General features: G+C 43.7%; 2 protein-coding genes across 2 annotated transcripts in view; both read right to left on the reverse strand.

Moving 5' to 3' along the window:
• Positions 1–797: 797 nt before the first annotated feature.
• Positions 798–13,287, reverse strand: LOC116358128 (TBC1 domain family member 10B-like). The gene is made up of 6 exons (XM_031808132.1): positions 13,137–13,287; positions 8,002–8,096; positions 7,479–7,544; positions 3,112–3,211; positions 2,413–2,565; positions 798–2,106 (listed from the first exon to the last, which is right to left on the reverse strand). The coding sequence occupies exons 1-6, from the start codon at positions 13,249–13,251 to the stop codon at positions 1,511–1,513; spliced, it is 1,125 nt and encodes a 374-aa protein (XP_031663992.1). The 5' UTR covers positions 13,252–13,287; the 3' UTR covers positions 798–1,510.
• A 1,318-nt stretch (positions 13,288–14,605) lies between these two features.
• The window catches only part of LOC109884748 (USP6 N-terminal-like protein), a 38,476-nt gene continuing 28,829 nt past the window's right edge, over positions 14,606–24,252 (reverse strand). Inside the window, exons 7-9 of the mRNA XM_031808142.1 lie at positions 17,965–18,074; positions 15,026–15,074; positions 14,606–14,814 (exon numbers count right to left, since the gene is read on the reverse strand). Of these exons, the coding sequence (XP_031664002.1) occupies positions 14,659–14,814; positions 15,026–15,074; positions 17,965–18,074 (315 nt within the window). The 3' untranslated portion in view covers positions 14,606–14,658. The remainder of the gene's footprint in view (positions 14,815–15,025; positions 15,075–17,964; positions 18,075–24,252) is intronic.

Genomic DNA, 24,252 nt, shown 5'->3' on the forward strand with positions numbered 1-24,252 from the left:
CTTTGCCTAAAATATTGGGTATTTGGCCACAAGTGACCTCAAATGATGGACTAAGAGATGAGGCCCCTTGCTGCCTTCTGAAGTTCTGAACCCCTGGTATAATAACGCTAGAATGGGACTCTATCCTGTCGCGGATTTGGACAACTCACCATCTAAAAGGTCATTTCAGACTGAGCCTTTGCTCTAGAAATGAAGATACACTAAATGGCCAAAAGTATGTGGACACCCCTTTAACTTAGTGGATTTGGCTATATCAGACACACCAGTTGCTGACAGGTATATAAATTCGAGCACACAGCCATGCAATCTCCATAGCCAAACATTGGCAGTAGAATAGCCCGTATTGAAGAGCTCAGTGACTTTCAACGTGGCACCGTCATAGGATGCCAACTTTCCAACAAGTCAGTTTGTCAAATTTCTGCCCTGCTAGAGCTGTCTCAGTCAACTGTAAGTGCTGTTATTGTGAAGTGGAAACGTCTAGGAACAACAACGGCTCAGCTGCGAAGTGGTAGGCCACACATTCACACAGAACAGGACGGCCAAGTGCTGAAGTGTGTAGCGCATCTGTCCTCGTTTGCAACACTCACTACCGAGTTCCAAAATGCCTCTGGAAGCAACGTCAGCACAATAACTGTTCGTGGGGAGTTCATGAAATGTGTTTCCACGGCCCAGCATCGGCACACAACCCTAAAATCACCATGCGCAATGCCAAGCGTCAGTTGGAGTGGTGTAAAACTCGCCGCCATTGGACTCTGTAGCAGTGGAGTGATGAATCACGCTTCACCATCTGGTAATCCGACAGACGAATCTGGTTTTGGCGGATGCCAGGAGAACGCTTCCTGCCCAAATGCATAGTGCCAACTGTAAAGTTTGATGGAGGAGGAATAATGGTCTGGGGCCTTCCTGAAGATTGAAATGGAACAATTCACTTTCTAGCGGACCAAACTAATGCACAGTACACTGTGGCCTGAGCCAGTTATCACTTTGTTTTCTATTCTTTTTAAAAAGTTTTTTTTAAACACTCCCAGAAGAGTGGAGGCAAAGGGGGGACCAACTCCATATTAATGCTCATGATTTTGGAATGAGATGTTCGACAAGCAGGTGTCCACATACAAAAATAAAACTATACTAAAATAAGACTATACTAACAAATATTTTACAAAGGCTCTCTAAGCAAACATAATGTCCATTGTTAGAATATTACAAAACTACTAAAATGAAGTAAGCTGTAATGCTTTCACTATGATGGGAGAGAATGTGGCACTGTCATTGGCACTCCACTATGGCAGCTTCTCCTACAACATAACACTATGTTTCTGCAATGTCAGTCTTGTAGACAACAGGGGGTGACTTAGAATGCATTGCAATGCTCTAGAATCGAACTGGCCATTCTGGGTCTCCTGGCTCTCCTTTTTCTCCTGTCTGGGCCCTGTGTTTAGGCAGAGCCATGGCCTGCTCCAGAAGCCTGGCCAGGTACACATCCTCCGCCCTCTCCCCCACTGAACGGCTCTCACTCTGGGCCAGACTGAGTCCGGGGGACACTGCAGGGTGGCTGGGGAGGGCTAAGGGATGAAGGGGCAACTGGGGCAGTCAGGGTCGACTCCTCCATGGGGCTTTGTGGAGGTGTGTTTGTACCCTGTTGAACTACGACCTGTGTCTCTGGTAAAGCCACTGGACCAGAGGAGCTCTCAACATTTTTTTCTTTGTGGAGTACCATAAGAATGGCAGGTTGTCCCATAACATTGGGCTCATTACCCCCTGGTGGCTCATAAGGTGGTGGCCCAGCCCCAGCCTGGGGAGGCCCATCGGGGGTAACTTGAGCCTGGATGGTGTGGATGAGAATGGGGTCTGGAGATGGAAGAGAGACTTCCTCCTCATCCTCTTCCTCCATATTGAGAGCTTCCTTGTCCTTCCTGTCCTCCTTGGAAGGGCTGTCGTCTTGGGAGATGATGTCTGGCTGGTAGGTGATGATGTGGAGACCCAGACCCCCTGCTCCTGGTCGTTTGGATCCCTGGTCAGGGGAGACTCCCCTGGGGGGCTTGAGAGGGGTGAGCAGAACAGGTAGCTCCAAACCCAGGGCCTTCTGTGGCAGCTCATCTGGCTTGGCTAGAAATAAAACACAGGAACATTAAAACTGAGGTAAATATAGGAACTATGCTTTGCTTTACAGTTCTGTTTCAGTTGTTAAGTAGGTGTTTACCTGTTTTATGCTTAAATATTAAATTGTAATTATGGGTACTCTCTTTCAAAAATACCCCACAACTACCTAACCAGTATCAAACGGTCATTATATGACCTAATGTCTCTCCACAAGGGGGAGCTCATTGAAAAGCCCTCATGAGATGTTAGGTCTCTGCATTTTCTACTTTATCCTTGTCAAACAGTACATAAATCAGCTAAGCAGTGTGTTACCTGGGGGTGGAAGGTCCAGCTTCATCTTGCGTAGTTCCGCCATGGAGGCCTGCAGCTGATCGATGATGATATCATCGCTGTTGAGGAAAGACAGGGCGATCTTCTCCTGAAGAAACTCTCTCAGGTCCTCCAGATTCATCTTCAGGAGACGTTCTGTTGACACACAGATACAGAAAACAGGAAAGAAGTCAACATCATTGACATTATTACCCAAATGGTGAACATCTACACACTACTCACATCACGTTGCACCCCCCCCCCCCCCACCCCCACCCACACCACTGCCACTCTCTGTTGTCATCTGTGCATAGTCACTTTAATTAACTCTACCTACATACTCCCTCAACTGACCGGTGCCCCCGCACATTGACTCTGTACCGGCACCCCCCTGTATATATTGTTATTTTTTACAGCTCCTCTTTAATTACTTGTTACTTTTATCAGTATTTTTTGAAACTGCACTGTCAGTTAGGGGCTCGTAAGTAAGCTTTTCACTGTAAGGTGAAAATACTGTTGTATTCGGCACATGTGACTAATACAAATTGATTTGAACTGCTCTAACACAGACACAACACACAGGACAGGAGTCAAATATGCATAGCTGAGAGCAATATTGTATTAGCAAACAGTTACGTAATGAGTAGCTAATAGGCTAAAGTAGCTAAAAGGCTACTTGTCAAAGGTAGATGCACTCCTTACTCTTAAATATTCGAAGGATTGTGTAGGACATGGCAGTAAGAAGTTTCTCTCCTTCCAGAATGTAGATGTCCCACAAGCGTAGAGTCAGGGTGAACGGGGTCTATGAGGAGAAGGAAAAAAAGATCTCTGACTTCCAAGAAAAATGATTTCCCATTCACAAAGTGGTAAAAGTGTTCATAAAATCAGTGGTGTCCAAAAAGACCACAATATCACAAGTAATGAGTTCACATACTGTACATTAATAAGATTTTGCTATCTGTAAGCGTAGGCTTATCATCCCCCAAATTACAATTATCGATCAATGACATAATCATTGATTACTAGGCAAATTCTTTGTTTGTCTTCATCTTACTCTTTCTCTCCCTCTCTCCCTCCCTTCACCCTGCCTCCAGTCCATTGGTAGTGAGGGGGGCTTGGTGGCGCCCTGCCTAAAACACAGCCCCATCTCTGTGGTGGGCCCCAGCGGTACTGAGAAGCGCTGACAGCAGCATGTCTCTCTCCAAACCACCAAAGCCACAGGATTGTGTGTATGAACAGAGTCGAGTACACACAGAGTAGTTATTAATCCTCGTGATTATGCTTATGTTATGTTTCCTTTATACATAGTTAACAACGCTAATAAATGCTGAAATAAGTTATCTTATAAGTTCATCCTGCTTAGAGTTGTGAAATGAATGAACATCTATGAATACAATTGCAATTCTGCTATTTTAAGTTATTATTGTCAGTTGAATATGAGGCTCGGAGGATCAATTCTTTGACTACTTTCTCCTCTGCTAAAAGTTACAATATGTGACACGTTTCAGGAAACTAGAGGTATGTCGCGGGTCACTACTTCACAGGAGAGCCGTTTGAACGTAAACTTGAAAAAACTATCTAAAAGCGTTTTTGTTGTTGTTGCAGAAATGCCTTCTCAATCATGTGAACTTTTATGTGCCTTAATAACAAACTTGTATTCCATCTGTAAATACGAATACATCTTTTAAAAATACGAGCCTAGTTGGTTTAGCCACAGAAAAAGCGAGCAACCTTCCCGCTAGCCATGATTGGCTGAGATAATGAGTGGGCTGGATATACCGAGAGATGAGTTTGGATTGGTCTGCCATAGAGTACGCTTCTATCTATTTGAGCTGGTCAGTATGTCTAAGTAATCCTGTCTAACGCAATTTTGTTTTAGTGTATCACGTAGTAAAACTGCATAAGTGTTGCTCTCCACTTTCTGGAGGACCGAGTTTTGAAATAAGTGGAATTTGAGTATGATAGCTAAGGAGATGGAGAAAAACACCTGTCTTCGTATTACATCTTCAAACTAAGGGTAACCATGGCATCTGACAAGAGACGTGTCCCATCCATGAATGATGTAAAATAGTCTAGCTAGCTACATTCTCAGATATTGGTTAGCTACCTGCAGATTCATGCAGGGTAGTAACGTCATGAGTTGGGATTATGGTTCATTGTTTAGCTAGCTAACTAGTGACATGTCTGAACAAAAGACTTCTCTATGCAAGTATCCATTTCAATAGAATGTCACTGTGACAACTGTTGGTTAGCTACTGGCAGATTCATGCAGGGTAATAACGTCATGAGATGTGATTATGGTTAATTGTTTAGCTAGCTACAGGTCTTAACAATGTCATGCATGGTAGTTACATGTCTTAACAAAATACTCCACTATGCAAGTATCCATTTCAAAAGAATGTCAGTGCGACAACTGTTGATAGACGTTGGCTAGCTACCTTCAGATTTATGCAGGGTAGAAATGTCATGAGTTGGAATTATGGTTCATTATTTAGCTAGCTACTTGTCTTAACAAAAGACTCCACTATGTAAGTATCCATTTCAATAGAATGTCACTGCGACAACTGTTGGTTAGCTACCTGCAGATTCATGCAGTGTAATAACGTCATGAGTTGTGATTGTGGTTAATTGTTTAGCTAGCTACATGTCTTAACAAAAGATTCCACTATGCAAGTAACCATTTCGGGTGTGTTCGTAAATTCAGTCTGGCCATCTACTTCTGATTTCCGAGCCCTCTCGTCTGAGTGTGCCAGAGCGCAGAATAACTGATGAATTTACGTACGCTCAACACCCGTTGAATATGGTGTCAGTAAATGTCGGCAAAAAAGCGTAATTCAATTGTTGCCAGCAGCAGAGTTACAGTCACCAACGCTCTGGATGACATGAAAACAAGGTAAAAAAAATGGTCAGAGTTTGGGTGGGGGCTAAAGTTTAAGAGGGTGTGAATGATGCTGAATAAAACTGTGAAGGACCTCGGCGTTACTCTGGACCCTGATCTCTCTTTTGAAGAACATATCAAGACCATTTCGAGGACAGCTTTTTTCCATCTACGTAACATTGCAAAAATCGGAAACTTTCTGTCCAAAAATGATGCAGAAAAATTAATCCATGCTTTTGTCACTTCTAGGTTAGACTACTGCAATGCTCTATTTTCCGGCTACCCGGATAAAGCACTAAATAAACTTCAGCTAAATACGGCTGCTAGAATCCTGACTAGAACCAAAAAATTTGATCATATTACTCCAGTGCTAGCCTCTCTACACTGGCTTCCTGTCAAAGCAAGGGCTGATTTCAAGGTTTTACTGCTAACCTACAAAGCATTACATGGGCTTGCTCCTACCTATCTCTCTGATTTGGTCCTGCCGTACATACCTACACGTACGCTACGGTCACAAGACGCAGGCCTCCTAATTGTCCCTAGAATTTCTAAGCAAACAGCTGGAGGCAGGGCTTTCTCCTATAGAGCTCCATTTTTATGGAACGGTCTGCCTACCCATGTCAGAGACGCAAACTCGGTCTCAACCTTTAAGTCTTTACTGAAGACTCATCTCTTCAGTGGGTCATATGATTGAGTGTAGTCTGGCCCAGGAGTGGGAAGGTGAACGGAAAGGCTCTGGAGCAACGAACCGCCCTTGCTGTCTCTGCCTGGCCGGTTCCCCTCTTTCCACTGGGATTCTCTGCCTCTAACCCTATTACAGGGGCTGAGTCACTGGCTTGCTGGGGCTCTCTCATGCCGTCCCTGGAGGGGGTGCGTCACCTGAGTGGGTTGATTCACTGTTGTGGTCATCCTGTCTGGGTTGGCGCCCCCCCCTTGGGTTGTGCCGTGGCGGAGATCTTTGTGGGCTATACTCAGCCTTGTCTCAGGATGGTAAGTTGGTGGTTGAAGATATCCCTCTAGTGGTGTGGGGGCTGTGCTTTGGCAAAGTGGGTGGGGTTATATCCTTCCTGTTTGGCCCTGTCCGGGGGTGTCCTCGGATGGGGCCACAGTGTCTCCTGACCCCTCCTGTCTCAGCCTCCAGTATTTATGCTGCAGTAGTTTATGTGTCGGGGGGCTGGGGTCAGTTTGTTATATCTGGAGTACTTCTCCTGTCCTATTCGGTGTCCTGTGTGAATCTAAGTGTGCGTTCTCTAATTCTCTCCTTCTCTCTTTCTTTCTCTCTCTCGGAGGACCTGAGCCCTAGGACCATGCCCCAGGACTACCTGACATGATGACTCCTTGCTGTCCCCAGTCCACCTGGCCATGCTGCTGTTCCAGTTTCAACTGACCTGAGCCCTAGGACCATGCCCCAGGACTACCTGACATGATGACTCCTTGCTGTCCCCAGTCCAACTGGCCATGCTGCTGCTCCAGTTTCAACTTCCACCTGACTGTGCTGCTGCTCCAGTTTCAACTGTTCTGCCTTATTATTATTCGACCATGCTGGTCATTTATGAACATTTGAACATCTTGGCCATGTTCTGTTATAATCTCCACCCGGCACAGCCAGAAGAGGACTGGCCACCCCACATAGCCTGGTTCCTCTCTAGGTTTCTTCCTAGGTATTGGCCTTTCTAGGGAGTTTTTCCTAGCCACCGTGCTTCTACACCTGCATTGCTTGCTGTTTGGGGTTTTAGGCTGGGTTTCTGTACAGCACTTTGAGATATCAGCTGATGTACGAAGGGCTATATTAATAAATTTGATTTTATTTTTATTTTTTTTGTCAAAGAAGAGCTCTCCAGCAGGTACCAAAACATTCAAAGGACAGTTTCTCAAAAGTGAGGTTACAAGTAAAAAAAACTTTCAAACCAAATTACTTTCCCATTGTTCCTCAAATGCAGTGTATGATAAACCATTTTGTAGCTCTGAGTCTCTGCTTTTATCCAATGTAAAAAAACACAATTGCAAATTTTGCGACATAAGACTGAATCAAGGTGGTCGGTCACATATGGCAATCGTTGGTCAGCAACCCCAGATCCCAGATTGTACCTTTAAGGAGAGGAGTTCTTGTTTGTCACGGGTCAATAAAAATAAATAATTATTTAAATCAGCTAAAAATGGCACCGGTCCTTTAAAACACACTTTCTCTCACCCTGTCAATGAAACACTGCAGGAACCATTTAGTGCTGTAGATCCCACAGGACATCTGTTCCCTGTCCTAGAGAGACAGAGGGAGAGAGGGATGGAGGGAGAGAGAAAAAGAGAGGGAGAAAGAGAGGGAAGGGTAGAAAGAAAGAAAGATGGACAGTTCTACACAGTAACACACATTTCAATGTAACTATATGCAAATATTGTAATAACCTCACTATTATGAAACATAATAATGCCATTACGCAATGTGTGTGCACATGTATGTATGTGCATGTGTGTATGTGCGTGTGTGTATGTGCGTGTGTGTGCGTGTGTGTATGCATGTATGTGGTTGTGTGAGTGTGAGTGAAGGCAACCTAAACAATGATCTATGTAAAATGTGTATGAAAAATGTGTATGTACAATGTATGTACAGGTAGCAGAAAAGCTGTAAAAAACAAACAAGATATGTGTCCTCCGAAGAGGGGGGGGGGGTGATGGATGGATAAAAAAATATATATATATTTCAAAAACAGTGATCTAACCAAATGTTTCTTCAGCTTGGGGATGAGTTTGGAGAGAATCTGATCGTGGTGCGCCTGGAAGCGCTGCAGTTTGGGAAACCCAGGAATGAAGAAACCTTAGAGGGAGACGGAGAGTGTATGGTTAGACTGCTTCATTACCTTGTGGCTAGAAGTCCATAACAGAATGTACTTACTGGTCAATAACTGTAATTCCATGTCTTTATTAAGATTGTATTACATATTCATATATTATTCCACTGGTAATGTAGCTGATTCCTATTATTGTTTGGTCGGACCACAATGCATGACATATCTGTTTGGTTGAATCTGTCGGCCCCGTTGCCTAGTCAACGCCATTTTACCTGCTGTTTGTTGTGCTAGCTGATTAGCCTCGCCTACTGTTTTAGCTAGCTTTCCCAATTCAACACCTGTGATTACTGTTGTGACGACCCTCCCACTCTGTCTGCCGTATTCTGTCTTTGTTCTTGTTTCCTTATTAGGATGCCGTTGGGAGGGTCGTCAGCTTCATGGGAAACACCTGGGCCATGTGTCTCCCAGGATAAATAGACCTCTTCCACATTCATGGAAGAGACTCTCTCCATGCAGACACCTTTGTAGATTGTGTTGTGGTTCTTGGTGGCCTTTTGTTTGTTTGCTTTGGCACCTTTCAACACCCTGCATTATCACATTCATGCATGCAAAACATTCACTTACACTACTGATTACTGATTACACACACCATTGTATATTTTCCTTAGTTGCTTTAGTTAATAAATATATATTTTGTTACTCCTTATCTCCACGTTGTCTCCCTTTGTTACGGGCTTTGAGCCGGTTCGTGACAAGTGGGGGCTCATCCGGGATCTTTGAACTATTGGTTTGGGAGACCGTGGAGGTATGTGTTTGGTTTGCATATTGAGTTTGATAGGCCCAGTATTGGTTGCCTTTGTTGTTTGGTTTGTGTGCTGCATTGGAGAGAGAATGGTTAGTTTCCAGGCCCTGCCTAGCCTGGAAACTCTTGTTCTACTTTCTGTTGGGAAGTCAGTCTGAGGAGGTGAGTAAATCGGCTGTGTACCTCAGGAGATTTGTGTAGGGTAGTGGAACTTGCTACCCGGAGCTATAGCCTTTTTCCCCTGATAAGCTTAGCGACGTGTTTAAATTTTGGACATGTTGGGCATGGTTAAATGTTTGTTATTTTTGTGTGGTGTCTGTGGACTGAGCAGTTGTCTCGGGGGCACATCCGTGGCTTGGTGGAATTTGCCAGCATGCTGGGGAGTTCTATTTCCTTGCCAGCGGGCTACAGTGCGTAAATACCCACCGCAAATCTGCACGAAGACTAGGGTTGAGTTATTGTAGGTTTTGGGGAAGCTCCGTATCTCATCTCTCTTCTGTGGTGCTCAGGGTGATTGTCATTTCTCTGGTTGTGGTCTGATGTGCTCAGCAGAGGGGTTGAGCAAGATTATTTACTTATGACTATGGTGTCTCATGTATACAAGTTCATTCGCTTTCCATCAGAGGACCTGATAGAATTATGTACTAAAGAACAGCTGTTGAAGATCGCTGAACACTACAAGGTTAAATGATTGAAATTAGTGAAATTCTGTTTCGTTGGAAGTGACTATGAATCGTTGGAAGTGACTATGAATCGTTGGGAGTTGTAAAAATTAAGAAGGACCCTGATGTTCTTTTCGTTGGAGTTTGTAGCTGTTGGTCTTTTGTGCCATGTTTCTGAATGTTTACGTGACTGACCATTGTTTCGGGTTGTCATGTTCTATCTTTCCTGTCTGTTCCCTCCTGGTCTTGTGTTCTTCCCTCTTAAATATTGCTTCCTATGCACAAAGGTTGCTGAGGTCTGGGGAGGAGGTTGGTTGGTGCAGGTGGAGGTGTGAACACATAACCCCTCATAATGTCTGTTCCCTCCTGGTCGTGTGTTCTTCTTTCCTCTTAAATATTGCTTCCTATGCACAAAGGTTGCTGAGGTCTGGGGAGGAGGAGGTTGGTTGGTGCAGGTGGAGGTGTGAACACATAACCCCTCGTCAATTTGGGACGCAGAGGCTGTGTCAATTTGGGACGCAGAGGCTGTGTCAATTTGGGACGCAGAGGCTGTGTCAATTTGGGACGCAGAGGCTGTGTCAATTTGGGACGCAGAGGCTGTGTCAATTTGGGACGCAGAGGCTGTGTCAATTTGGGACGCAGAGGCTGTGTCAATTTGGGACGCAGAGGCTGGTATGATGTTCCGGGGTCCTTGTTGGTCCCCGGTTTTATGTGGGGGAATGTGACGACCCTCCCACTCTGTCTGCCGTATTCTGTCTTTGTTCTTGTTTCCTTATTAGGATGCCGTTGGGAGGGTCGTCAGCTTCATGGGAAACACCTGGGCCATGTGTCTCCCAGGATAAATAGACCTCTTCCACATTCATGGAAGAGACTCTCTCCATGCAGACACCTTTGTAGATTGTGTTGTGGTTCTTGGTGGCCTTTTGTTTGTTTGCTTTGGCACCTTTCAACACCCTGCATTATCACATTCATGCATGCAAAACATTCACTTACACTACTGATTACTGATTACACACACCATTGTATATTTTCCTTAGTTGCTTTAGTTAATAAATATATATTTTGTTACTCCTTATCTCCACGTTGTCTCCCTTTGTTACGGGCTTTGAGCCGGTTCGTGACACTGTATGCCTCGCTGTATGTCTCTCTCAAATGTCAATATGCCTTGTATACTGTTGTTCAGGTTAGTCATCATTGTTTTAGTTCACAATGGAGCCCCTAGTTCCACTCTTCATACCCCTGTTACCTCCTTTGTCCCACCTCCCACACATGCGGTGACCTCACCCATTACAACCAGCATGTCCAGAGATACAACCTCTCTCATCATCACCCAGTGCCTGGGCTTACCTCCGCTGTACCCGCACCCCACCATACCCCTGTCTGTGCATTATGCCCTGAATATATTCTACCATGTCCAGAAACCTGCTCCTCTTATTCTCTGACCCCAACGCTCTAGACGACCAGTTTTGATAGCCTTTAGCCGCACCCTCATACTACTCCTTCTCTGTTCCGCGGGTGACAGTTCGAACTACTAATTTTGAAAATTACTCTCTCCAGAAATAAGTCTCTCACTGTTGCCGCCTGCTACCGACCACCCTCAGCTCCCAGCTGTGCCCTGGACACCATTTGTGAATTGATCGCCCCCCATCTAGCTTCAGAGTTTGTTCTGTTAGGTGACCTAAACTGGGATATGCTTAACACCCCGGCAGTCCTACAATCTAAGCTAGATGCCCTCAATCTCACTCAAATCATCAAGGAACCCACCAGGTACAACCCTAACTCTGTAAACAAGGGCACCCTCATAGACGTCATCCTGACCAACTGGCCCTCCAAATACACCTCCGCTGTCTTCAACCAGGATCTCAGCGATCACTGCCTCATTGCCTGTATCCGCCACGGAGCCGCAGTCAAACGACCACCCCTCATCACTGTCAAACGCTCCCTAAAACACTTCTGTGAGCAGGCCTTTCTAATCGACCTGGCCCGGGTATCCTAGAAGGACATTGACCTCATCCCGTCAGTTGAGGATGCCTGGTCATTCTTTAAAAGTAACTTCCTCACCATTTTAGATAAGCATGCTCCGTTCAAAAAATGCAGAACCAAGAACAGATACAGCCCTTGGTTCACTCCAGACCTGACTGCCCTTGACCAGCACAAAAACATCCTGTGGCGGACTGCAATAGCATCGAATAGTCCCCGTGATATGCAACTGTTCAGGGAAGTCAGGAACCAATACACGCAGTCAGTCAGGAACGCTAAGGCCAGCTTCTTCAGGCAGAAGTTTGCATCCTGTAGCTCCAACTCCAAAAAGTTCTGGGACACTGTGAAGTCCATGGAGAACAAGAGCACCTCCTCCCAGCTGCCCACTGCACTGAGGCTAGGTAACACCGTCTCCACCGATATATCCATGATTATCGAAAACTTCAATAAGCATTTCTCAACGGCTGGCCATGCCTTCCGCCTGGCTACTCCAACCTCGGCCAACAGCTCCGCCCCCCCCGCAGCTCCTCGCCCAAGCCTCTCCAGGTTCTCCTTTACCCAAATCCAGATAGCAGATGTTCTGAAAGAGCTGCAAAACCTGGACCCGTACAAATCAGCTGGGCTTGACAATCTGGACCCTCTATTTCTGAAACTATCCGCCGCCATTGTCGCAACCCCTATTACCAGCCTGTTCAACCTCTCTTTCATATCGTCTGAGATCCCCAAGGATTGGAAAGCTGCCGCAGTCATCCCCCTCTTCAAAGGGGGAGACACCTTGGACCCAAACTGTTATAGACCTATATCCATCCTGCCCTGCCTATCTAAGGTCTTCGAAAGCCAAGTCAACAAACAGGTCACTGACCATCTCGAATCCCACCGTACCTTCTCCGCTGTGCAATCTGGTTTCCGAGCCGGTCACGGGTGCACCTCAGCCACACTCAAGGTACTAAACGATATCATAACCGCCATCGATAAAAGACAGTACTGTGCAGCCGTCTTCATCGACCTTGCCAAGGCTTTCGACTCTGTCAATCACCATATTCTTATCGGCAGACTCAGTAGCCTCGGTTTTTCGGATGACTGCCTTGCCTGGTTCACCAATTACTTTGCAGACAGAGTTCAGTGTGTCAAATCGGAGGGCATGCTGTCCCGTCCTCTGGCAGTCTCTATGGGGGTGCCACAGGGTTAAATTCTCGGGCCGACTCTTTTCTCTGTATATATCAATGATGTTGCTCTTGCTGCGGGCGCAGTAATTATTCGCCTACCTCCTCATTACTTTTCTGCTCTTTTGCACACCAATATCTCTACCTGTACATGACCATCTGATCATTTATCACTCCAGTGTTAATCTGCAAAATTGTAATTATTCGCCTACCTCCTCATGCCTTTTGCACACATTGTATATAGACTGCCCCTTTTTTTTCTCTACTGTGTTATTGACTTGTTAATTGTTTACTCCATGTGTAACTCTGTGTTGTCTGTTCACACTGCTATGCTTTATCTTGGCCAGGTCGCAGTTGCAAATGAGAACTTGTTCTCAACTAGCCTACCTGGTTAAATAAAGGTGAAATAAATAAATAAATCAAATCAATGTTTACGGGATATCTTATTGGTCAGCTCACCGTGCATGGCATGCTTCTGATTGGTCAGTAGCTGTGACAGGGCCCAGAAGGCGTCTTCCTCGTTCATGTACATCAGCTCTGAGATCCCCAAGGATTGGAAAGCTGCCGCAGTCATCCCCCTCTTCAAAGGGGGAGACACCTTGGACCCAAACTGTTATAGACCTATATCCATCCTGCCCTGCCTATCTAAGGTCTTCGAAAGCCAAGTCAACAAACAGGTCACTGACCATCTCGAATCCCACCGTACCTTCTCCGCTGTGCAATCTGGTTTCCGAGCCGGTCCTGATCCACCTCTACACAGACGACACCATTCTATATACTTTCGGCCCGTCATTGGACACTGTGCTATCTAACCTCCAAACGAGCTTCAATGCCATACAGCACTCCTTCCGTGGCCTCCAACTGCTCTTAAACGCTAGTAAAACCAAATGCATGCTTTTCAACCGATCGCTGCCTGCACCCGCATGCCCGACTAGCATCACCACCCTGGATGGTTCCGACCTTGAATATGTGGACATCTATAAGTACCTAGGTGTCTGGCTAGACTGCAAACTCTCCTTCCAGACTCATATCAAACATCTCCAATCGAAAATCAAATCAAGAGTCGGCTTTCTATTCCGCAACAAAGCCTCCTTCACTCACGCCGCCAAGCTTACCCTAGTAAAACTGACTATCCTACCGATCCTCGACTTCGGCGATGTCATCTACAAAATGGCTTCCAACACTCTACTCAGCAAACTGGATGCAGTCTATCACAGTGCCATCCGTTTTGTCACTAAAGCACCTTATACCACCCACCACTGCGACTTGTATGCTCTAGTCGGCTGGCCCTCGCTACATATTCGTCGCCAGACCCACTGGCTCCAGGTCATCTACAAGTCCATGCTAGGTAAAGCTCCGCCTTATCTCAGTTCACTGGTCACGATGGCAACACCCATCCGTAGCACGCGCTCCAGCAGGTGTATCTCACTGATCATCCCTAAAGCAACACCTCATTTGGCCGCCTTTCGTTCCAGTACTCTGCTGCCTGTGACTGGAACGAACTGCAAAAATCGCTGAAGTTGGAGACTTTTATCTCCCTCACCAACTTCAAACATCAGCTATCTGAGCAGCTAACCAATCGCTGCAGCTGTACATAGTCTATTGGTAAATAGCCCACCGATTTTCACCTACCTCATTCCCATACTGTTTTTATACTGTTTTTATTTATTTACTTTTCTGCTCTTTTGCACACCAATATCTCTACCTGTACATGACCATCTGATCATTTATCACTCCAGTGTTAATCTGCAAAATTGTAATTATTCGCCTACCTCCTCATGCCTTTTGCACACATTGTATATAGACTGCCCCTTTTTTTTTCTCTACTGTGTTATTGACTTGTTAATTGTTTACTCCATGTGTAACTCTGTGTTGTCTGTTCACACTGCTATGCTTTATCTTGGCCAGGTCGCAGTTGCAAATGAGAACTTGTTCTCAACTAGCCTACCTGGTTAAATAAAGGTGAAATAAATAAATCAAATCAATGTTTACGGGATATCTTATTGGTCAGCTCACCGTGCATGGCATGCTTCTGATTGGTCAGTAGCTGTGACAGGGCCCAGAAGGCGTCTTCCTCGTTCATGTACATCAGCAGCAAGGCGGCGACCTGGCTCATGCCCTGGCAGTAGCTCACCTCCTATAGGGTCAGAGGTCAAACTATGTCACATTGATCACCAGGCTACATTTGTCCTGATGTAGCTTTTGTCTCCATAAAGTTAGAGACAGCTCAGTTGCCACTAGTTTTAGTGTTACAAAGCAGTTAATTGCTGAAAATTGGGCTGAATCCTGATGCAAACATGTAAATATTGACATTATTTATGACTGAGGGAAGACTAACACAAACTCACCGTGTTGTAGACTGAATAGGCAGACAGGACATGAAATAAAGACTGCTGTCTGTGTAGACACAGAGAGGAGAGAGAGAGGGCAGTCATTCAGAGACAGAGAGGGGTAATTGCCATGGTTCAGGCAACATTCACTTCATACCTTATTATACTATACATGTAGGATCTGAATTTGATCACTCTTTTGTTGCTGAGAATTTTCCTGCACCAGAGTAAAGGCAGATGAACTTCATGATTTAAATCAATTAACTGAAAAGATGAGGGGGTAGGGGTGTGCCTCTTTGTTAACAACAGCTGGTGCACGATCTCTAATGTTAAGGAGGTCCTGAGTTTTTGCTCGCCTGAGTTGAAAATATCTCATGATAAGCTGCAGACCTTACTATTTACCAAGACAATTTTCATCTATATTTTTTGTAGCTGTCTATTTACTAATAATAATAAATACTAATAAGTATTTATTCCTTGTGTTAAAATGTATTTCTATTAAAAAATATATCTTTCTCTCTACATTGTTGGCAAGGGCCCGTAATTAAGCATTTCACTGTTAGTCTACACCTGTTGTTTGCAAAGCACGTGACAAATAACATTTAATTTAATTTGTTCGGAATGATGATGAAAAAATAACATTAAATTGCTAATTAGACTGCGTGTCTGTGGGTCTTTCTCGATATGCATACTCCAAGGGCATTCTCTTGAGTACGTTCTTATTAGGACAAGAGTGTGGGGAACGCATACATTTTACATTTGAGAAGCACTGCGCACTCCCATGCAACTGCATTACCTTTGACCTTTGAAAGTAAATTGCATCATCAACATGTCAGCTGTTCATCTATGCTGGACTTTCAACGAGTACCCTCTGTAACTAATGAATTACACATCCCTTTTTACCTCAGATTGATGATGTCAGTATAAAGGTTAATCAGCACAATGTCACAAGATCAATTGCTTAAAACAGATCAATATCGTTGGTTTTGTAGTGTTGACTTTGTCATACACGCTGTGGACCGCAGTACCTAGAACGCAGCTATCATTTGATACCTCAAATCGCAGTGGATAATTCAGGGGGGGGGGGGGGGGGGGTCTCTTAATAAAAGTCGCTGGCCACGCACCAATACACGGACTAGACAGTCAAACTATCACATAAAATAGCAGCCAACCGTTGATAACCTATGGCGGGTCGTGATTCGTTGAAGTTATCTGACAGAAAAGTGGTTTGTTCCCTTTTCCACGATGGCAGCCTCCCGAAATTAACATCCTTCTTTCCAAAATATAATATCCAAGTTTCTGTGTGCCCTTTGCATCGTCTTCGTTTAAACAGCTCTACACCCCAAGTGTTTTGTCCCTGTTCTATTGATTTCAGAGTGATATCGATAGAAGTGATTCATAAAAAAAAAGTGTTGCTTTACACTTATCATGTTAGCGACCCACTTGAATCAAAATGCAACACTTCAAAATGTAGCTAGCCATCTTCTACAAATTCTGCTCTAACCAGTGATGTACACATTATTTCCAGAATCCGTGTGTTTTTTTTGAGCTGTGTTAGTTTAACAGGACTCGCAACCTCAGCTCCCCCTCTCGCGCAATCGATTTCAATGTGATAATCGATAGGAGTGATTGACAACACAGTGTTGCGTTTCTCTTTTTATTTTGGTGACTCCTGTATCAAAATCTAGCTGATTGTGTTCTGCATTGTCCTCTAACCAGTGATGTAAACATATCCAGTTTCAATGTGTTTTCTAAAATCCAGTTTCAAAACAGGGTTTTTGGTGCATGTGCAGTTTATAAGCTGTTTGTTTTACAAAATAAAAGTAATATGATTACTATTTTTATTATTGATTTGGGCACTTTAAAACTGTGTTTTGACATTGGGCTACCGAGTGCTGAAAAGCATAGCTACCGAGTCTGTCCTCGGTTGCAGCACTCACAACTGAGTTCCAAATTGCCCCTGGAAGCAATGTTAGCATAGCAACTGTTCGTCGGGAGCTTCATGAAATGGGTTACCATGGCTGAGCATCCGCACACAAGCCTAAGATCACCATGCGCAATGACAAGCGTCGGCTGGAGTGGTGTAAAGCTCGCCACCATTGGACTCCAGAGCAGTGGAAAGGCGTTCTCTGGAGTGATGAATCACGTTTCACCGTCTGGCAGTCCAACGGATGAAGAACGCTACCCGCCCCAATGCATAGTGCCAACTAATGCTTTTGTGGCTGAGTGGAAAGCCTTCCCAGAAGAGTGAATGCTGTTATGGCAGCAACGGGGTGACCAACTCCATATAAATGCCCATGCTTTCAGAATGAGATGTTCGACGAGCAGGTGTCCACATACTTTTGGCCACGTGGTGTACTTGCCTAATAACATGAAATAGACTGCTTTTGTGTTGTGCTTATGTTTGTAATACTGTTACAACAGACAACACAGTTTTTACGAACGTGTCGATCATGTATTTTGTGTACAACATGAAGTTTCACCCTCCATGTAAATGAGGGGGAAGCAGCAGCGGAGCTACGAGCAGGCAGCAGAACAGGCAGCAGAGCAGGCAGCAGAGCAGGCAGCAGAACAGGCAGCAGAGCAGGCAGCAGAGCAGGCAGCAGAACAGGCAGCAGAGCAGGCAGCAGAACAGGCAGCAGAACAGGCAGCAGAACAGGCAGCAGAGCAGGCAGCAGAACAGGCAGCAGAACAGGCAGCAGAGCAGGCAGCAGAACAGGCAGCAGAACAGGCAGCAGAGCAGGCAGCAGAACAGGCAGCAGAGCAGGCAGCAGAACAGGCAGCAGAGCAGACAGCAGCTACGTAAACATCTACCTACCAATAGCAACACGGGTTCCAGAAAATCCAAAACCGCAGCCACTCTAATATATAATAGACTGGGGGATCTGATCCTAGATCAGCACTAAGACATACACGAACACCCGCCCTTACCGTAGAATATACGGCTGCTGACTTACTTGAATCCGAATCGATCCATGAACATGATGTGGTTTCTAAACGTCCGGTTCACGTCCAGATCGATCTGTTTGATTTCCTGGGAGAACACTTTGGCCTGTTCCTTCATCCTCTGAAAAAATGTAATTAAAACAATATATACATTTTCTAAATCCCTTGCACACTTCAAAAGCTTATTAGAAAGAAATGAACGGCAAAAGTACACATGATTAATGCAACAAAAAAAATCTAGAATATATATCTTTTTTTCAAAATCATAGATTCTATAATATTTAGGCAACATCTTTTTATATTGACTTAATATCAAAAGCCATAATCCCCTGTCAGTAAACCTCTGTTATTGTGTGATGTGTGTGTGATCTTTGTAACTCCATGTCAACACCATCTGCCTGTTTTCATCTCACATACAGTAACATAATCCTCTCTCTTTTTGGAGCCGCAACCAACAAACAATCAAAAACAATGTAGCGACGGGTGGGTGGGAGTTGGGGTAGTTGTGAAAAGTAATGGTGCTATAAACATGAAATGGTCTTGGTGTATAACATGACAATAATTTTGTGTTCAGCACTCTGGCTTCTGGCTGCAATATGTGGGGGAAGATCAGAATACTCCTACGTATGTTCACGTACTGTATGTCTTAGTGCCTTCAGAAAGTATTCACACCCCTTGACTTTTTGCACATTTTGCTGTGTTACAGCCTGAAGTTAAAAGGGATTACAGTTTTATTTTGTGTCACTGATCTGCACACAATAACCCATAATGTCAAAGTGGAATTATGATTTTAGAAATGTATAAAAAAAAATAAAAAAGCTGAAAATGTCTTGAGTCAATAAGTATTCAACCCCTTTGTGAAGCCTAAATTACTTTGGGAGTAAAAATGTGCTTAAAAAGTCAGATAACAAGATGCATGGACTAACTCTGTACGCAATAATGGTGTTTAACATGATTGTTTTCATGACTAACCCCACCTTTGGGATAGTCAAACACAAATTCAACTACAAACACCAGGGATGTTTTCCAATGCCTCGCAAAGAAAGTGACCTACTGGTAGATGGGTAAAACAAAAAGAAGCAGACATTGAATATCCCTTTGAGCATGTTGAAATGGTTAATTACACTATGTACAGTATGGTGTATCAATACACCCAGTCACTATAAAGATACAGGCGTCCCTTTTAACTTAGTTGACGGAGAGGAAGGAAACCGCTTAGGGATTTCACCATGGGGCCAATAGTGGTTTTAACCAGTTACAGAGTTAAATGGCTATGATAGGAGAAAACTGAGGATAGATAACCAACATTGTAGTTACTGCACAATACCAACCTAAATGACAGAGTGAAAAGAAGGAAGCCTGTACAGAATAAAAACATACCAAAACATGCATTCTGTTTGCAATAAGGAACTAAAGTAATACTGCAAAGAATATGGCAAAGAAATTACGTTTTTGTTCTGAATACAAATCTTTAAAGTGGTTGCTCAACTAAAAGGTTTTGAGATTATGCTCCGGGACTTAAAGGTAATTTGTGGTTTAGTACGGTACCCTGCGTCACTGCTTCATTGCTCCAGACCACAGCAAGGGGGAGTTAGAGCACTGATTATGCTTTTGGGTGCCACGGCGCTAATGTGTCTCTACCTGACAATGAATGGGCGACATAAACCAAATAGGAACTGATAATTGTGCACGACTTCAAAATTGAATTTCAATTCACTGAATGATGAAGATAAAGGTGATTGAATTTAGAACAATAGTGTAAGAATTTCTATTCCTCTGTCCTGCATGCGCACATCCTGAAAAATACACATATTTTTTTGTATTTCTACTCGTCAGTATTACTTGCTAAAACTTTTGTTACACAAAGCTTTTTATTCTAGACAAACGAAAATGTTCAATTATATTCCATGATATTCTTAAGATATATGTGTTGACTGGATATGATGTCTGCTAAATAATCAAGTTGATGGCTCAGTCATATTGTAACGGGTTTCTTCTTTCTCCTCTGAGGAGGAGTAGTAGGAAGGATCGGAGGACCAAAATGCAGCGTGGTATGTATCCATAATGTGATTTAATGGAAAATGAATACAAAACACAAAAGAACAAGAGAATCAAAATGAAAACAGAAACAGTCCCGAATGGTGCAAACACTGAAATGGAAAAATAATTTACCCACAAATCAAGAGTGAAAACAGGCTGCCTCAGTATGGTTCTCAATCAGGGACAACGATTGACAGCTGCCTCTCATTGAGAACCATACCAGGCCAAACACAGAAATACCAACTCATAGAAAAACAAACATAGACAACCCACCCAACTCACGCCCTGACCATACTAAAACAAAGATATAACAAAAGAACTAAGGTCAGAACGTGACACACATAACCTCAGCACCTACATAAAGCTGAGCGAGTCACTCATTCATGGCTTTGGATCAATATAATTATGTACCAACATTCATTCTGATAATATTTAATAAAGAAATGTTTTGGTTATCCTGACCTGGACACCATGTATTATAATAGCCCATTATGGGCTGTTAGCAGGATAATAGACTGTTGCCAACACCTCTCTGTATTTTGATACAAGGCAATTGATCAGCATTAAAAACTTTGTGGATGGGGCCTCCCGAGTGGCGTAGCGGTCCAAGACACTTGGACCGCTACGGATGCTGGTTCGATACCCGTATCGGCCGCGACCGGGAGACCCATGAGGCGATGGTGGGCTTTTGGTTTCTCTCCCTCTAAAAACAGAAATAAATCATTCTAAATAACAAACTGGCTTTATTTACAAATTAGTAAGAATGTCTCACCCCATGTTCAAGAATGGCCTTTTTCTCGCTCCCTTTAGGTTAGTTGAAAAAGTAATCTCCAAAATAACATAGTTTTTTTTTTAAACAAAGCGATTATTATTATTATTGATTCATTTAGAATGATTTAAAAGCCCCTTAGATATTCTCACAGATCAGATTTGCCCTAATGAAAAATGCCCCATAGATATTCATTTAGAATCCTCCAATTCTCTAATTCTAATTATACTGTAGGCCTACTGTAGGCGACATGAGTCTCACTAGTGTTGAGTAATGTGCTGTTAAAAGTGGTGTAGGTCTTATTTATTTAAAAAAGCATATTGAAGTTAGAAGCAATAGGATTTGAAGCAATAGCCTACTTGCTGTGGTTAACTATTTCAGCACAGTTTCCCGCTGCTCTGAGAAAAGCATAGGGACTGGTCTTGATAAAGCAATGAGATTTTTTGTTTTTCTTGGAATAGAAACACCATAATATTAATCAAATTAATTAAGCTACATTTCTTAAAATCAATCCCATTCACTATGTTCTTGCAAAAAAAGGTTTTAAATTCTCTCGTACAGCCAATATTGAAGGCTATCAAATGCTTCTCAAAGATGCACTCGTGGTCAAACTAGCACTAAATGGTATTAATGGTAACAATGGCTGACAATTCAATAACGTGTAGAATTCGGCAGCCCGCAAAGTGTGCTGCAGTATGACGCAACTAGAAAATCAAAATCAAAATTCAGACAGCTGATGTTCCGATAGAGCTGCAAAATATGGATCCCTACAAATCAGCTGAGATAGACAATCTGAACCATCTCTTCTTAAAATTATCCACGCCATTGTTGCAACACCTATTACTAGACTGTTCAACCTCTTTTTCGTATCGTCTGAGATCCCTAAAGACTGGAAAGCGGCCGCGGTCATCCCCCTGTTCAAAGGGGGAGACACTCTAGACCCAAACTGTTACAGACCTAAATCCATCCTGCCCTGCATTTCTAAAGTCTTTGAAAGCCAAGTGAACAAACAGATCACTGACCATTTCAAATCCCACCGTACCTTCTCCTCTATGCAATCCGGTTTCCGAGCTGGTCATGCATGGGTGCACCTCAGCCAAGCTCAAGTTCCTAAACAATATCATAACCGCCATCGATTTAAGACAGTACTATGCAGCCGTCTCCATCGACCTGGCCAAGGTTTTCTATCGTAATCTATCGGCAGACTCAACAGCCTTGGTTTCTCAAATGACTGCCTCGCCTGGTTCATTAACTACTTCTCAGAGTTCAGTGTGTCAAATCGGAGTGCCTGTTGTCCGGACCTCTGGCAGCCTCTATGGGGGTGCCACAGGGTTCAATTCTCGGGCTGACTCTTTTCTCTGTATATACAGTGCCTTGCGAAAGTATTCGGCCCCCTTGAACTGTGCGACCTTTTGCCACATTTCAGGCTTCAAACATAAAGACATAAAACTGTATTTTTTTGTGAAGAATCAACAACAAGTGGGACACAATCATGAAGTGGAATGACATTTATTGGATATTTCAAACTTTTTTAACAAATCAAAAACAGAAAAATTGGGCATGCAAAATTATTCAGCCCCCTTAAGTTAATACTTTGTAGCGCCACCTTTTGCTGTGATTACAGATGTAAGTCGCTTGGGGTATGTCTCTATCAGTTTTGCACATCGAGAGACTGACATTTTTTCCCATTCCTCCTTGCAAAACAGCTCGAGCTCAGTGAGGTTGGATGGAGAGCATTTGTGAACAGCAGTTTTCAGTTCTTTCCACAGATTCTCGATTGGATTCAGGTCTGGACTTTGACTTGGCCATTCTAACACCTGGATATGTTTATTTTTGAACCATTCCATTGTAGATTTTGCTTTATGTTTTGGATCATTGTCTTGTTGGAAGACAAATCTCCGTCCCAGTCTCAGGTCTTTTGCAGACTACATCAGGTTTTCTTCCAGAATGGTCCTGTATTTGGCTCCATCCATCTTCCCATCCATTTTAACCATCTTCCCTGTCCTTGCTGAAGAAAAGCAGGCCCAAACCATGATGCTGCCACCACCATGTTTGACAGTGGGGATGGTGTGTTCAGGGTGATGAGCTGTGTTGCTTTTAAACCAAACATAACATTTTGCATTGTTGCCAAAAAGTTCAATTTTGGTTTCATCTGACCAGAGCACCTTCTTCCACATGTTTGGTGTGTCTCCCAGGTGGCTTGTGGCAAACCTTAAACGACACTTTTTATGGATATCTTTAGGAAATGGCTTTCTTCTTGCCACTCTTCCATAAAGCACAGATTTGTGCAATATACGACTGATTGTTGTCCTATGGACAGAGTCTCCCACCTCAGCTGTCGATCTCTGCAGTTCATCCAGAGTGATCATGGGCCTCTTGGCTGCATCTCTGATCAGTCTTCTCCTTGTATGAGCTGAAAGTTTAGAGGGACGGCCTGGTCTTGGTAGATTTGCAGTGGTCTGATACTCCTTCCATTTCAATATCATCGCTTGCACAGTGCTCCTTGGGATGTTTAAAGCTTGGGAAATGTTTTTGTATCCAAATCCGGCTTTAAACTTCTTCACAACAGTATCTCGGACCTGCCTGGTGTGTTCCTTGTTCTTCATGATGCTCTCTGCGCTTTTAACGGACCTCTGAGACTATCACAGTGCAGGTGCATTTATACGGAGACTTGATTACACACAGGTGGATTGTATTTATCATCATTAGTCATTTAGGTCAACATTGGATCATTCAGAGATCCTCACTGAACTTCTGGAGAGAGTTTGCTGCACTGAAAGTAAAGGGGCTGAATAATTTTGCACGCCCAATTTTTCAGTTTTTGATTTGTTAAAAAAGTTTGAAATATCCAATAAATGTCGTTCCACTTCATGATTGTGTCCCACTTGTTGTTGATTCTTCACAAAAAAATACAGTTTTATATCTTTATGTTTGAAGCCTGAAATGTGGCAAAAGGTCGCAAAGTTCAAGGGGGCCGAATACTTTCGCAAGGCACTGTTATCAATGATGTCGCTCTTGCTGCGGGTGATTCTTTGATCCATCTCTACGCAGATGACACAATTCTGTATATATCTGGACACTGTGTTAACAAATCTCCAAACGAGCTTCAATGCCATACAACACTCCTTCCGTGGCCTTCAACTGCTCTTAAATGCTAGTAAAATGCATGCTTTTCAACCGGTCGCTGCCCACACCTGCCCGCCCGACTAGCATCACTACTCTGGACGGTTCTGACTTAGAATATGTGGACAACTATAAATTCCTAGGTGTCTGGCTAGACTGTAAACTCTCCTTCCAGACTCATATTAAGCATCTCCAGTCTGAAGTCTTTGCTAGGTAAAGCTCCACCTTATCTCAGCTCACTGGTCACCATAGCAACAACCACCCGTAGCACGTGCTCCAGCAGGTATATTTCACTGGTCATCCCCAAAGCCAACACCTCCTTTGGCCACATTTCCTTCTGTTCTCTGCTGCCAATGACTGGAACGAA

The sequence above is a fragment of the Oncorhynchus kisutch genome, linkage group LG3 (genome assembly GCF_002021735.2).
Source record: "Oncorhynchus kisutch isolate 150728-3 linkage group LG3, Okis_V2, whole genome shotgun sequence".
Taxonomy (NCBI): Eukaryota; Metazoa; Chordata; class Actinopteri; order Salmoniformes; family Salmonidae; genus Oncorhynchus; species Oncorhynchus kisutch.

What these genes read in the sequence shown, in the direction of transcription:
- LOC116358128 (XM_031808132.1), bottom strand. Translation starts at nt 13,251, where the DNA reads ATGACTGCGGCAGCTTTCCAATCCTTGGGGATCTCAGAGCTGATGTAC. An exon ending in TCAGAAGCATGCCATGCACG is followed by an intron (nt 8,097 to 13,136) that starts GTGAGCTGACCA and finishes TCTCCCTCTAAG; the next exon opens with GTTTCTTCATTCCTGGGTTT. An exon ending in TGCAGTGTTTCATTGACAGG is followed by an intron (nt 3,212 to 7,478) that starts GTGAGAGAAAGT and finishes TTCTCCTCATAG; the next exon opens with ACCCCGTTCACCCTGACTCT.